Genomic DNA, 16,297 nt, shown 5'->3' with positions numbered 1-16,297 from the left:
GGAAATCTCTCTATCTCAGTAATAATTACACCTTCCTTGACTGAAGAGAGAAACTGAGACCTGCGTCATCAGTGTCACGTGTTGAGGGGATTATAGGACAATCAGTGTGGATTTAGGGGATAATCAGCCTCATTTCAAAGGGCAGGTCTTGCTTGACTTAAGTCGTTTTTTGAACAAGTGACGGCCAATATGGATACAAAAAGAATATATGATATGGTATTATTTACGTATATTTTCAGAAGGCTTTTGATAGAATTCCTTAGTAAAGATTAATTCCAAATTTAATTTTGCATTCACTGTAAAGCATTATTTGGAATAAAAATAAAAAAGGATACAGGTAAGGGGTGAAATTAGAGTACTGTAATTACCTCAGGTATCTGTATTGGAAGCACTGCTCTTCTAGAGCTATAGCAATTATCCCGATTATGGTATAGTTGATAAAACAGTCACGTGTAGTGATGGTATTTAAATATAATTCAAGACGATAATCTGAAAATGTAAAACCCAGAGTATTACATACAGGTTGCAGAAACAAACTATGTATGCAAGATGAGAAACACAGAGCTTCCAAAATGGATCGAAGAAAAAGCCAAGGGTGTTTATTGTCGACATTTTTCTATTCTAGATGAAAGGGGACATTGATATGTGAGGGCAAGAATGCTATGTAGTTAAAAGCACTAGAGAGGCCTCATTTAGAATAGTGTTCAGTTAAGGTCACCATGAGGCCAATACAATATTGTCACTCCACTATCAATCCAGAGAAGAAATTAATAATAAAACTGTGAACAGGAGGCACAAAAAAGGTTTGTGGGTATCTACAATAAGATGATGCTTGGTTCATTGCAGGAAACAGCTGGATGAGATCCCTGGATAAGCTACAGATTACTAAATGATCTACATGGGCTGTATGGCTGTAGTCTTTCTTGTGTTTTTTTATACAGGGAATTGTTTACAGTTAATTTTTACCACCAAGAAAACAGTAGTGAGCAAATGTATAAATATCAAAGGTCTTGTGCTGGAGGAACCTTGTGTATCCTGTCATTCCACAATTCAATAAAAAAAGATACTACAAACCATGACTTTGGCGGATGGTAAAATATTTGAATGTTTTATGGATGTTTCTGTATTTTGTGGCATAATAGTTTATTTGTGGACTGGGCCTCTTACCTTGTAAACGAATTGGGATTTAAATATATCAATTAAAAAAAACTGTAAAGCTTTTAAAAAGCTGGAGTGATCATGTTTAATCATAGAAATATAAAATATAACAGTACTGTATACTGAAAATAAAATGTGATTCCAAACTATGACTAATTGCAATAATCGTATTCAGTGCCACTTGTTAGTCTGAGATGGCATTGTTTCAAATGTGTCATTTGCTCTGTGCTTATAGCTTGTCTTTCTCTGAATGGGCATAAACCACACTATTGACTAATACATTACCAGGACACTTAGAAAACGCACATTAAGATAGCAGGCAGGCCATCTACAGGCAGGACATCTTATAGGAAAGCTGGAGTGGTGTCTTTTGAAAGCACAGCTGAAGAGTGGGTTGCATTTCACACGTTAATCAAGCTTAATGTTAAATCAGAGGGACGACCCACGGGGTATTTCACTGTGTGGTTTCTGGTTTTATTGCCCTGTCTTTTGCAGTCTCAACACTTTCATATGGATTTAATGTAAACATTTCAAGTTAACTGTCTCTGTAACCAGCTGGTCGATATCGAACATAGAGCAGAGAGACACCAGAGCCTCACTCATTATGGCAGACCTACGCCAATGGGTATGAGAACACGCAAACTCCACACAGACAGAACATCCAAGACCAGACCAGAAGCCAGGACCCTGGAGCTCTGAGGCAGCAGTGTTGGCCACCATGCCAGAGTGCTAACTACACTCCAACAGCATGTTTAGGATTGTGAGAGCTAAGCTGCCCTGCCTGTATGTTTGCCGGGCAGAACCGAGGGATAGACATAGTATCACTTCATCACACATACCTGACATTCTTCAGTAATTCATGAGCATTGTTCCAAAGTCACTTTGAAACCTAGCAGCCTATGCTACACAGGCTGCAAGGTTATAGGGATGTCAGCACCCCCCCCTTTCCACAGAGAATTCCAAGCAAAACAAGGTTTTACTCCCTGTCTCTCTTTGTAATGTTAATATGACAAAGTTCCTGTATTTCTACAGAAAATTTGTAATCGTGCTGTTTTCGGTACATGCCACACTTTTGGCAGTCTAACACAGCACTAACTGTGAACACTCCAGCTCAAATGTGGGCATGTGCATATTCAGACTGTGAAAACTACTTTGTGTAACTGCAGATATTTTACTAAGTTAATTTTGTGAACTACACATCTCAAAAGCAGTCCCTTTTGGATGGATTTTGTGATTTTATTTTGAGGAAACACTGAATGTCATCTATATCATTTTTGTGATAATATGGCAACACTGTTATGTGCATGTGGTTTACTAAATAATCTGAAGACCAAAAAGGAATGTATGTGCATTTTAAATTAGTTTATTTTATCAATTAATCAACCCTGTTCAACTTACGTATTTATGTATTTTATTTGTAGAAAGGCAACTCAAAAGGCAACTGGCAACTTCTTACCACTTCAGATGTAAATTACTGTCAATGTTACCATCTTTAACAGTGAAGTCTCCTTAATGTACTTCACTTTTTAATGTAAAACTGTAAGTGGAATTTGCTATGCACCCATAAATTGCTTTTGTTTGTAACAATACAGCATAACAAAAATACTAGGACCAGCTGCCTTTCCAGAACTAGTGCTTACCTCAAGAATGCATTTGCTAGATTACGACACTTTATTGAATTTACTGAATTGACATGAATAATGCACATATGCGGGTCTATTCTCAACATCCTTGACTGTGCACTGTACATCCACATTCCATTTTCGTATTAAAATTTATTGTAAGCGGCAACAGCCCATAGATATTTCTCATTTAACAGTATCATATCAGACAAGGGATACACTGACCTCTACTGGCAAAAAAATGAAAATGCATTTCTGGCTGCCAGATCCCAAGCTTTCAGAGGATCAAAGTGAAAGAGATTAAAACATTAACACGATTTAAGATGTCTTCTAAAGCACCTCACAAAAAAAGGATTAGAAAAAGAAAGGAGGAGATCTATCCTATACATGCATATTGACATTTTTACACAGATAAATCCTATTTGTTTAAAAAAAATAAGCCACTCACTTTTTGATAGACTGCAGCATGTCTTTCTTGGGGGAGGACGGAGATGAGGGGTAGCCCCCCAGCCTCTTCTGTGGGAGGTACCCATTGCTGAAGTTGGGCTTGGATGGCAAGGCTTGCAGAAGCTGACGAACTGAAACCAAAAAAAGAGGAAACCGGAGTTTATATATACTCGTACAATACATGAGCATTTCATGGGTAATACAAGAGCAGCTCTGTTTGTCTGGAAGCTGAACATCAATGCTTTCAGAGGCATTCAGATACAAGTGAATAGGACAGAACTGAAGCTCTGATGTCAATGAAACAGCAGAAGCAGATGCCCGCCCCTGACTTACAGTACCAGTGCTGAGAGGTATATGAAATGTAAAATGTATTTCTTTCTTTTACCAGTTCACCTTCTCCCCATCCTTGCCCACATCTGTTGCCTTTCCCATAAACAATCTGGCGCCTGCAGTTATAACCCCAGGGGCAGCTCTGACACCTGTCCCTACCCCTGGAGCTGGCGACGCAGAGGCTGCTGAGCAAATAGATGCACTCTGGGACGGAGGGCACCGCCCGCCCCTCGAGGGGAACACTGCACCCCGCCCCCTGGGCCCTCACCTCTTGAGGGCGCCGCCCTCTTGCCAAACAGCTGGCCCTGCTCCTCGCAGCAGCCCAGGCGCCGCAGCGCGTCCGCCAGCGCCGCCTTCAGCACGTGGATCTCGTCCTCCTGCAGCTGGACGCGCTGCTCCAGGTAGGACAGCCGGTCGTCCACCTCCATGGCGCTGCTGGCCGACAGGTTGTCATCTGCCCGGCGCAGGGGAACAATGCAGTGCATGTAGATAAGAGAAGATCTTGTATTAGGAATTTGTCATTTCGCATACCCCAGCTTGCTCTCCATGAGACACACAGACAGGGAGAGAAGCTGGGGGTCAGAGCGCAGGGTCAGCCATTTATACAGCGCCCCTGGAGCAGTTGGGCTTCAGGGCCTTGCTCAGGGGCCCAACGGAGTAGGATTCCTCTACCAGCCGCAGGATACGAACTGGCAACCTTCCAGCCACAGGCACAGATCCTGAGCCACAGAGCCACCACTCCGCCCATATACATCAAATGGGACAAACTCAGGCTCTCCGGCTGGTGCACAACAGACAGTACTTTCTTTCCTTAATATGGATCCAAGGGTTCCGACTTCTGCATAGAACACAAACCAACCACAAAGTGTAGCAATTTAGCCTATTTCTCCTGTGGACAAACAAAAACTACACAGGGGAACCCGCACTGAAATGGCAGTGACGTCTTTAGAAAGGTACTAACTGCGCTGGTTACTGGCCGGGAAGGATGCAAAGCACTGACTGTTCAGAGTCTCTTCTTCGTCAAGAGAAGCTCTGGGAACAGCCTGCAGCAGATTTCCAAACGAACGGCTGCTCCTGGCCACAAGCAGCCACACTTTTCAAATAGAGTGATGTGCAATGTTTGTCTTTTCTTCTTCTTTTTTTTTTGTTTGCATTCTATTTAAATGTACAGGAGTGCTGGGTGTCCATAAAAAATTTCCCTCAGGGGACAATAAAATCTTATCTAAAAAGAGTACAGCAAAATAGAATTACCTATGACAAAGTGGCATCTTGCTCGGACAACACCGACGATCCTATTTTGCAGTCCAGAAACAGGTATGACACAACAGAACTGATTTGTAGTGGAATTACATCCTGCACTGGTAAATTCCTTCACGCTCAAAAATTCACACGTTCTCCAAAACGATTGAAGCGGGTCTCGTCACAGGGCCCAGACCAAAAACACCCCTTTTCATTTCGTTTCGGAGAGCAGGCTACAGATCCCTGGGGCGTCCCCTGGTCCAGCTTTAAGAAATGAATACAACACTCTTGGAGAGTGATGATCACGATCTGACTGCACCGTGAGAGCCAGCTGCTGACTGTGCCTGAAGAGTCTGTATTGAAAATCCGATAATAACAAAAAGAGACGACTGCAAAGACAGGGAGGGGAAAGCCAGGGAACCTGGACCAGGATGCTACAGGACGAGAGGATGGTAAGCAGCATCCACGGCATTCGGCTTGCTGAGGAATTAAATATTTATTGACGTTCTGCCTCACCGCCTGCTTACCTGCCATCCTGCTTGTCAGTCTGTAGGTCCAGCCCCAGCCCTTCTGAAGCTCAGGTCCTCCCCTGGGGTTCCTCACCAGCTCGTGTGCCAGCTGTCCGCGGCACACGGGAGCACGGCGCTCCGCAATCGGACACCCCTGCCCTGCCCTGCCCTGCCGGTCTGCAGACTCCCTGATGCAGCGTTTTGCTCCATGCTGGCTCAGGCCCAGACACGCAATCAACCATCCCAGACACCCAGTCGAGGGGGAGGCTAAGCCAGGCGGAGAGAGCAGCAACTTCCTTGCTCCTGATCTTTTTGAAAGGTTCTTTACGATTTAGGAAAAAAAAGGTTCTTTTACTAATTAGAACTTTGTCCCAGGAGAGGGGGGAGGAACTGCCTGGGGGAAACACGACTAAAGTGAAGAAGCAGGTTCAAATCCACATTTTGTCAGCTGAGACTAACAGTCTACAGCGAGAACTGCAGCCACCCTTTGACATGGCAAATATCTTTTAAAAGAGGCAGAGTCCCTGGTGTCATCCGACACTGTCCAGCCAGTACAAGCAAATTCAGATAAAACGAATTAAAAACAGGCTTGCATGCTCCTTTAATAAAAGCAACCTTCAACTACAGTACACTCCTCCGTAATTTCGCAAAGGTAAAACTCACATTTAGTCTTTTCCTTTGCAGTAAAACTAAACTATATTTGCATATGTTTAGGCAATACAGTATTGTCATGACTTTTTCTGTAATGCATTTTGCATGTGCCATTGATGTAATGTATTCATATGTACATAAGCAATGTGTGTCCCTAAAATCAAATCACCCCTAGGATACAATAAAGTTTCTTATTTTACATATTATCTTAAACATTTTAAGATTCTGACCAAGATATGCTGATTAATCTCCTGTGAAAATAACTGCTCTGTCCCACAGTAGGTTTTAAAGTTGTGTGATCACATCCTCTAAAAGTGTATAGTATATTGCTGATAGTAACTCTTAACACATTATCAGAGACAATTTCAATAATAATAAAGATCTTGTATAAAACCTACGCTTTCAGCAGGGAATTGGGTTTCAGTCCTCACATTAATTATTTACAGCAGAACAGGAAACTTTGTGGCCTTGTCATAACCAGCAGAACAGCGAGAACTGCCTTTGCAGTCAACCATCTCCCACCCTTCCTTCCCTGACGGTTATTTCATGGATGACCTCTGCTGGTACTTGAAAAGACTTCACAAAGCAGAAGGAATCTCGTCGTCACCACCAGCACGTCGGGAGGCTGCTTGTTGTGCCCTTCAGAAGACAGCCTTTCCCAACAGCCTCTCTCGAACCTGCTCCTTAATCAAAAGCCCTGTCTTCCAGGAACAGGTCTGCCCTGCTCCTTACAATGACTGTAGCTCATGCAAACGCAGCATTTTCACATATAACGCCTCTGATGGTGCTGGGGTTGGCCTGCCGCCTCCAGCGAGTTGCCCTCTTGTGACCGCTCCCAGGGGAAATTAAAGCCGCGCAGGCTGGGAATGGATTCAGCCACCTACTTTTCTTTTTCCAGGGATACAAACACCGATGCCACTGGCAGGAGGAAAACAGCTCTCCCAGCAGTGATATTGAACTTGGAAACACCTAAGCCGAGACCGAAACACTTTCTGTACTAATATCAGCCTGCCGAACTGGGAGAAGAGAGGCGGGCAGTAAAAGCTTTTGTAGGAGCAAAAAAAAGTACGGGATGGTACGAGCAAACTATGGGAGAGCAGAGAGAATTTTCCTTAAAAACCCTTTGTAGACACGGATGTAAAAAATATCTACAGCGAATATTTTACATGCAGTTACCATAAGATAAATTTAAAACAGTCAGACAAATTCAGTTGTTCAAGCATCCTTTTTTAACTATCTGTAACTAGAATAACGAGACTCTATAACGCTACAGTTCTGGGGGTTTTATATGCTATGATCTAGTAGGTAATGTGCTTACTCTTTCTTCTACATCAGAGCCATGAAACTTTAATGATCACGTGCATAAGACAGGACCTGGGCTACACATTTAACTGAAGGTCAGCAGAACAAGGCCGATCTTGTCTCGTGTTTTCACTTGCCATGCTCCCCTGTATCTGCTGCCTTAAGATCTTCTGTTGTTTTCCAGATGCGTCACAGATCAATAAATAACTAACCAGAGGAAAAACACTGGTGATGTCAGACATCCCTGCATCATCAGACAGAGTCTTAAGTATCAATAATACTAGGATTTTTGCTGCTGTTGTGTATTAATATTATTGGGAATATTGATTGAGAAGAGTCTGAGAATTACCTTTTGTTCTTCGTGGAGAGAGTTACAAAATGGGCATGAACACCAAACATTTCTCACACATCTTACATTCCAAAAGCATGTCACAGTCAATCGCACACTTCAGGATGAGGTGTAGGAACAATTCACATAGCAAACTGGTTTTTGCATTATTCATCAAAAAATACAGACAAATAAGTGCTATACAGTATGAGTAGTCAATTTATTTCCCTCAAATAGACATTCTTCACAATTTCCTACTTGAAGCAAGGAAGAAAAAATGTTTAATTCAATGATCCATGATTGATACAAAACCCCCAAACACTGCAGCAAATTCATTTCGACAGGCAAAGAGCCACTTTTGTTCAAAGTGTTTCAGGCAGCCCTGCTGATGACAGACAGAAGTAATAACTCTGCTACCACACAGGTAATGTAGGGGCCTGGGTCCTCTGCTGGGATCTAGCCTCTAAGGAGAGAGAAGTCTGTCAAGTTCTACAGAATGACATACAGTACAATGCTTGCCTGCTGCAATTCTTTAAAGATCAGAGCAATAATTCTAAGCAATCAGTAATACTTCCTGAACATCAGAGCAATATCATTTTAAATGTCTCTGGCAGATTCGCTGTTCCATTGCTCCTCCATTAAAACCAGCTCATCTGAGTCTTTCTGGTCATAACTGTCTGATTCTATTTCATCTTTCTCTTCCCCAGTTCTACAAATGAACTCTTAACATTCTGGGAGAGAACTACTATATGAGGTAGTCCTGTGTGCATGTTTTAAATAGTGAACAACTACAGTACATTACACATTCGAGTAAGGCAGAAATAACATGTCTTGTACACACATTTCACCAGAGCCTTGTGTTTTGTTGTGGGAAACACCCACAAATATGATCTAATCCTTCATGTGAGATGAAATGGTATATATTCCTATGATGGAACAAGAAAAGGTTTAAATCATGTTGAAAAGAGAAGAAAAGAAACAATGTTTCGGCTGTGGAGCCTTCTTCAACACTCAATAAGCTACCTACTGTACGTGAACTATATTCTTATGATGATAACTAATAAGAGTTAAAAAATAAAATCCACATCAAGCCCCACAATAGCCACAGATCAAAGTTAGCAATTGCAGGTGTGTGGCTGTCTGCTCTGCGCTCAGTATCGTGGCCCAGATGTTTCACCACTCCACTGAAGCGTCTTGATTTTTAAAAGGCAAAGGTGGTCCTCTAGGCAGAGGTAGAGGAAGGGGAGATGGCAGCAGTAACTGCTTCGTCAAATCCAGACTAGAAAAAACCGATCCCATCTGGGTCAGATGCACTCGCTTCTCTAAGAAGGCTGGGTGGCGGTGACACCTGGGAATCCGCTCCCTGAGGCAGACCCGGCAGATCAAATTGTGGTAACTGGATGATCACCCAGCAATTAGGGCTGTCTGTGCTCATCAGCTGTTCCCAAGGGGGCAGTGCACACAGCGGTACGGAGCCCAGGTTACTGTACAGCATCGCGCACGGACCTGCTGCTTTCTCTGATGATGACATCACTTGCTGCTTTGTTTTCCTTGCGACAGACTGGAGTCACATGACGCAGCCAGGAGCGGCTGCTCTGCAGGGAGACACAGAGCTGGCGGAGGAGCATGGGTAAGGCACAGGTGCCAGAAAAGAGGCTCCTTCTCAAAGACGGTGCTGCTTTGAAGCCAAAGTATTCCAGCCACTTCTGGTACTTGAGAGGTGCTGCTTTAAATTCTCCATTTGTCACTTTGCTACAAGCTTACGGATGATACGACCTGCAGAAAATTACCAATTTAAGCTAAGGAAAGAAACAGCCAAAAAAAATAACAGCCAGTCAAAGCAGGAATGTCACTTGAGCCTGTGGTGAAACTTAAAAATGAGTCACTGATGATGAACTTGTTTTGGTCCTCTATCAGATCCATTCCTGACAGCCTGAGAGCCTGTCCCACCAGATGAGCTTGACCCCCTGCAATGAGGGTCCCCACTTAATTACACGGGCAGACTCGGACACAACAGCACTGCCTGCGACAGGGCCTCGAACCCACAACCAGCCAACGCTGAGCTGAGTCCAACCCACTACTCTGTAATAGTCTATATCACAGAGCCCTGCTTTCTCTCTCTACAAGACAACAGCGATGAGACCCAGAAGAGTCCCTTCTCCTCAGTCTTCCACATTTATAGAGCTCAGCGGACCTGGCTACTGTACATACTGTAGCACACTTCAGCTACTTAACATTAAGGACACGTCCGTTGCCGAAATACTGGATCACACACTGTCTGCGCAAGACATCGTAGAACCAACGTTTTAACTATCATATACTAGTAGGTCTGAAATGCACAATAACTTTGAATTCAAGGAAGATAAAGCAAACAATGTTTTTAATTTACGCTCAAGTTTCAGCACTGGGGCGGCCTCTGCGCGCCTCACCTGTACCTCTGAAGGTGCCTTACATTGCAAAGAAGCCCTAAGGTTTTACTCAAGGATGCAAAACCTACCGGGCGCAGTGATATCTGCCACCACACGCCTGACACCTTTCACCGGTGCGCCGTGCTGTCATCGCTAAGCTATGAGCCGCGCTGGAGAGCCCACCTGCGCGGCCTCGCCGTGTTTACATCGCCGCCGGCCTCGTTCTCCCCAGCACGGCGCACGGAAAGGTCGAGCCCCTCTCTGCCTCGGGGTCAGGAGGGACGAACCAATCCCACACGCACGCACGGATCAGGGCGACACAGACTCTATAACCTGCGCGGCCCGGCGCCCCGACAGCGCTCCGCTCCCGGTGTGCAGGCGGCGAGCTCCCCGGCCCGGTTACAAACTTACCGTTGCAGTACTGGAGCAGGGAAGAGGTGTCATAAAGGTTGCCGTACGACGATACCCTCTCTGCCATTTCGCCCCCCTTTCCTGCACCCCTCTTTATCAACAGACCTTCCCGAACGTCTACACCCCGATCTCCACCTCCCTAAAACCCACTTCTTCCCTCTCCGTCTGCGCATCCGCCTCGGCTCCTCTCTCTCCCACCTTCTCCCTGCTTCGCGTTTCTATAGCAACCGCCTCACCACCGGGACTTTGTTTTTCTTCTTCCACGGTACGTGGCTCACAGGAGCAAAAGCTTTCACATCACCCCACTAAATAAATAAAGGAGCTGCCGTTCGTTTCGATTTTTTTTTTGTTTAATAAAAAACAAGCTTTTGACAGCTTTTTTTTTGTTGCCGTTTTGGCTCTCTCTGATTCGTGCGCATCTTCTGTGAAGCGTGTTACCACTGTCGCGGGGCTGCGTGGCGTGTGCACGCGTGTCGGGAAGCTAAAGCCCGGGAGCTACTGGGGGAACTACAACCACGCGTGGGGGAACTACACGCGTGAACCCACGTGGAGTCCAGCATATCCGACTGCGATGTGAAGCGGGGGACCTGAACGCATTTGATCAAATTAATACACTTTTGTTGTGCTTCCACTTCAGCCTTCTAGGAAAATGAGTGTGTGAGCCTCCTGTGGTGACATAAAGAGGCTTCACGCGTGGGGGCCGTGCAACTTTTTGTAAACCACGTCCTGTGTGCCATGTTCTGTTGACTGCTTCTGCTTTCTGCTTTAACTGGCATCGATGTACTGTAGACACATCCAGCGGTTACGCGTTTTGTCTGTCATATTTACCATTCATTACAGATCTGCAGAACGGAGCGCGGAGTTGTCGTATGAATGTAGACCACGTTTCACTGAGTCGCCCCCAGACGGGGAGCCCACGCCTGCGCAGGGCAGGGTACACCCTAGACGGGACGCCAGTCCATCGCAGGGCAAGCGCAAGCCAATGATAGGACCTTCATATTCATACTATTAATTTTTATTTAATCCTTTATTAAACCACATGCATCAACTGAGAACAATATAATCATTATGGGGGGCATGGTGGCGAGGTGGTTAGCATTGTGCTGGGGCCCTGGGTTCAATTCTGGACCTGGGGTGCTGTCTGTGTGGAGTTTGCATGTTCCCCATTATTACTCTGATGTTCATGTGGGTTTCCTTCTCGTGCTGCGGTTTTCTCCCACAGTCCAAAGCTGGAAGGTTAATTGGCTTCTGAGAAAATTGGCCCTGGTGTGAGTGTGTGTGTCTGTGTCTGTGTCTGTCTGTGATGGACTGGCGTCCTGTCCAGGCTGTACCCTGCCGTGCGCCTGTTGCCTTCTGGGATAGACTCCGGCTCCCCCACAGATGGATTTGCTGCAATACACCCATTTACACAACAGAGCAGTACTGCAGCAGTCTGAGTGAAGAGCTTTACTCAAGGTGAAAGGAGCAGCGTCTCACCTGGGATTTGAACCCACAGCCATCTGGTCCACAGCCGCAACCACTGCTCCACACATCTGCCACTGACTGTGTACAGTCCTGTGTTTAGAATCCTTTAATCACTTCAGGCAGCAGAGAAATCCGAACCAGCCAGGAGACTCAAAACACTGCTGCGCAGAAGAAGAAGCAGTGAAAGAAAGGAAAAATAACTCAGTGAAATGTAACTATAACACAAGACGTAATCGGATGTGAGTCAGGCTTGGTACAGAGCAGTTTAGATTCTGACTGAGAAGTTTCCCACAGCCGTCTCATGAAGGAGTCCGAGAGTTTAGAAGTGTGTAACAGTGGGTCTCTGTTGATAGACAGACTAGCACATAAAAATGATGAAGCCTAGCTAGATTAGGCAACAAATAACCCATGTTTCACTGCGTACAGCAGGTCTCTGTTACGCATCATGTATCACTCATTTACTATTGCTCAGCAAGCTGTGCTTTAGTAGTAAAGTACTAAGAGAAGGCCTTCGGGTTGTGTTTTAATAGTGGTCACCATGAAAGACTCAGAGCGATGATGCAAACCGAGTTCTCCTTCACCTCCAGAGGTGATCGTGACGTCGTTACCCAGAAGCCACTGTTCTTCAACCCGTCACATGCAGTAATGTCCGAGAGCACTGGAGGGCGACATTTCCCCAAATATAGGATTTTGTTGGAAAACAGTTGTTTTCTAATCTTCCCTCCTGCTGTCGCTGTGGTTATTGCAGAAGTGCGATACTGTACCGCTCACGCGCAACCACACACACTCCCAAAAACACTCTGCAACCAGGAGTCCTCCAAGAGTGCAGCAGGGATAAGGAGGAAAATTCAAGGCAGGATTCTTGTTTTTAAATCTAAAATATGTTTGAACGCTTGAGGGTACAGAGGCATGATAATAGACTGAAAATGAAAAAAAATGCTGTTTTTCCACAGCTACTAGCCAGGTTTAGACTGCAGACAAACGTGACAGCAACTCATCATATCAATTTGCATTGTCATTCTTGTTTCACACGTAGTCTTGGAGTTTTGTTGTGGCAGAAAATGAATCAATTCCTTCACAATGCAGAGAAATGCATGTAACTAAAAACATTTCAGGAATGACTATGTTTTATGAGCTCCAGTTACACTACGAAACAATAGCCACACAATTATATCGCTTATTTTAGAAAATCCATTTTCTAGGCAGTTTACGTTCAGTGATTCACAACTTATATTTATAGCTTATGGTTCTGCTACCTGCCTGCACCACTCCTGCTGTTTACATTAAAAATCATCTGTTATGCGTGTGCCCAGTCTCGAATTCTTTTTGAATGACCTTTGCTGCTCCTACAGATGATCAGTTAACACTGGAGAAATGTAAAAATGATGTGACTGAAAGTCTTCATCAGAGGTGACTGGAGGCCTTCTCACAGAATTGATTCCAGTGTTCAGAAACCTCAAAGGCTTTGACAGAGTCACCCCAGTGGATTTTCACAGCATCAACAATGAAACACAAACCACAAGTAACTGAAAAGAAGAGGCATTTCTTTACACAAAGGGTTGTGGGGGTCTGGAACAAGCTACCCAGCCATGCTGTCAATGTCAGGTTCTAACAATAAATGATTGAATTAGCTCCTCAGATAAATTAGCTACTAACAGCCAAACATATTGGCCCCCCTCCTGTTTGTAAACATTCATATGTTCTTATATTTTAATGAATGGCACATCACTCTGAAAGGTTATTTTAACATGAAATTGAATGCATGACTCTGTATAGTAGCATGTGGGGAATTGTAATATTGGCTCATGGTGGTTCAACAAGCTATGCTGCATTGTGCAGATTTGACTGGAACTCTTACAACAGGGATTAATTGTTCATCATAGCAGAGAGCAAAAGCGCATTCTTCTCAAGAGCTGAGGCTGATTTAGAGAGAGCCCTTTTAAAATAAAGGGTTAGAAAGGCCAGAAAATTAAATTCACAAGTTACATCCTCAGACCCTGACCCTTTATATCTTAAATAAAGCTTGTGTTACCAAAGCCTAATGTTGTTTGCTGAAAGGAAGCTTGTCTGATAGATTAATATGGTTCTAAGCAGCTTAATTTAGGATTAACGTCCAAGAGACCTGGGTGCTAAAATAGCTCAGCGAGCAGTAGGAGTCAGAGCCTAATGACTGCAGATTTGCAGGCTGAAGGAGTAAGCTACATTGGATGCATGTCTGAGCTTTGTGACAAACACAACAGTAATTACTATTACTGGAACCAACTCTTTTCTGTCTCAGACTCAAAGCCGATGAGTGGACTTGGCTTATGTGTTAGAACATTATCATACTGTACGTGCTCTTGCAGTCACCCCACGACCCATACAGCTTCAATTCAGCAATGAAGAGAGGCCTGGGAACTAGAAGATAAAATTAAGACGAGACACATTTCCTGTTGATAACTACAGTACATCTTTCCGCATAATGGCCGTATGGGATGGGCTGCAGTACAAACAGCCCCCTGAGCAAGATGGACCCAGTGGTTCCATGAAATTCCTGCACTGGTGGCGACCTAGAAGGATCCAGCAGGGCTGGAACCCCCTGCTGCCCTAAGGATGATGGCTGGGTATATAATGAACAGTGAAATATGAATCAAAGTGTCAAAGTGGGAACTGACTTTAAAACCAAGAACTGAAGGCCCTTCTTTACACTAAGAGTTGTTGGAGTGTGGAACAGGTCATACAGCCATGGTGTCGAAGCTGATACCCTGGCTTTGCTCAAGAAACGTCGGCATGAGATCCTCGGATCAATTAGCTACTAATTACCAAACAGGTGAGATGGGTCATATGGCTGCATCTCAATTGAAATCTTTATGTTTTTCTTTCTGTTCTGTTATTATATGTTACTGAAGTACAGCACAGGCACCAAAACTATCTGATGCTTGTGCGTTGTGGGCTAAGTGTTTTTCAGTGTGTTTTATTACGTTAAACGTACTGAAAAGTGCTCCAAATTAGGCTTTCATCAAAAGCTCCTTAAGTGTAACTGAGCTCGTCTAATCTGAAAAGGTTGCTGCCTCCCAGGAGGAATGAAGAAAATGAAAGTTGCAGACTGATAAAACAGAGCTTTTAGGCCTTGGATACAGGTTCCCCACATCATGTCCTCCTCTTGAGCACTTTTAGAAGGAGTTCCATTCACTACTTTTGCTGGAATGCTTTGCAAGTCTAATCACCACCTACTGTATGTAAATACCAGCAATACATACTGTAACATTACGGACCACTTGTAGCAGGGCCTGTAACCATTACACAACCTCAATGGAAAGTGATGATAATCCTAAGGCTCTGCTGTAATAGGTGGACTAAACTACTCACACCTGAGTCCTGGGGGTTAGGACCCTAAGTGTGATTCTAGGTGGGACCAGTCAAACTGTGGAAACCCCAACGAGACCAGTTTTGGACTGATTCTGTAAAGCACCTTGTATTACAGAGGCACCAGGGAAGTAAGAGCAAGATGAGGTGTAGATTTGGTTTTGCCAAATTCTTAGGGAATTTTGTGCCTCTGGTGCCATTAGTAACACATTCACAAAACAAACCGTTAAGTTTGACAGTCTGAGGAAGTAGAAAAGAAACTAGGTAAGAAAAATAAATAGAAAAATATTATAAGTGAAAATGAAAAAATAGTATTAATAATAATAACAATTGCTTACACTTAAATTGCACTCTTCTGGCACATTGGGGTTACACCCCTACTATTATTAAAAGTAGTATTAAAACTGGTATTAAAAGTTATGCTTTTCACTTAAACATGTTAATAATACAATAAACCAAAATGTATTACTGCATGTTTGAACTGCATGCCAGTTTATGCTTGAACTTAAAATGTAATGCCTGTTTCCCTTAATTAATGTAACTCTACACTTAGGTACAAACCATTTATCTTGTTTAAGCAAAACTGCGGTTCTCAGCCTGGTGAACTGAGATTCCTTCTAGAAAGTGCTAAATGTAAGACTTTAACGGCACCAAGCAGAAATATAAATATATCAGCAAGCAGTGATTTATAAGGCAGTTCTTGTAGATTCGTAAGTGTTGTGTCGAGACCTGGTAAGCTTTAAGTTGACGTGTTCTTGTAGCTGTAAGAGAAGCCTGGAAGGTTGGTTCTAAATCCTGTTACAAAGAAATTCTGTACATCCCGTTGCAAATTAAATCAGGTTCTGTAACAGTAAGCTAAGCAATGCCCATTGCCCAGCTGGTTGATTCCTTTTCCAGTTTGATCAATATGAGTTTATGTTTAATTATACTGGTATACCGGGACACAGTGGTGAGCATTGCTGCCTAGCAGCGCTGGGGCCCTGGGGTACTGTCTGCATGGAGTTTGTATGTTCTCCCTGTCTTTGTGGGTTTCCTCTGGGAGTCCTCCCACAGTCCTAAAACATATTACATTTGATCTTAGCC

The 16,297-nt window shown here is 43.9% G+C and overlaps 1 protein-coding gene across 1 annotated transcript in view; it reads right to left on the bottom strand.

Moving 5' to 3' along the window:
* eml2 (EMAP like 2) overlaps positions 1-10,533 on the bottom strand; it is a 31,806-nt gene extending 21,273 nt beyond the window's left edge. The window contains exons 1-3 of the mRNA XM_088911035.1: positions 10,406-10,533; positions 3,826-4,011; positions 3,229-3,358 (exon numbers count right to left, since the gene is read on the bottom strand). Of these exons, the coding sequence (XP_088767161.1) occupies positions 3,229-3,358; positions 3,826-4,011; positions 10,406-10,472 (383 nt within the window). The 5' untranslated portion in view covers positions 10,473-10,533. The remainder of the gene's footprint in view (positions 1-3,228; positions 3,359-3,825; positions 4,012-10,405) is intronic.
* Positions 10,534-16,297: the final 5,764 nt, after the last annotated feature.

The sequence above is a fragment of the Atractosteus spatula genome, chromosome 3 (genome assembly GCF_055471065.1).
Source record: "Atractosteus spatula isolate fAtrSpa1 chromosome 3, fAtrSpa1.hap1, whole genome shotgun sequence".
NCBI lineage: Eukaryota > Metazoa > Chordata > Actinopteri > Semionotiformes > Lepisosteidae > Atractosteus > Atractosteus spatula.
The sequence above is the reverse complement of the archived record's forward strand: the minus strand, read 5'-3'. Positions and strand labels throughout refer to the sequence as shown.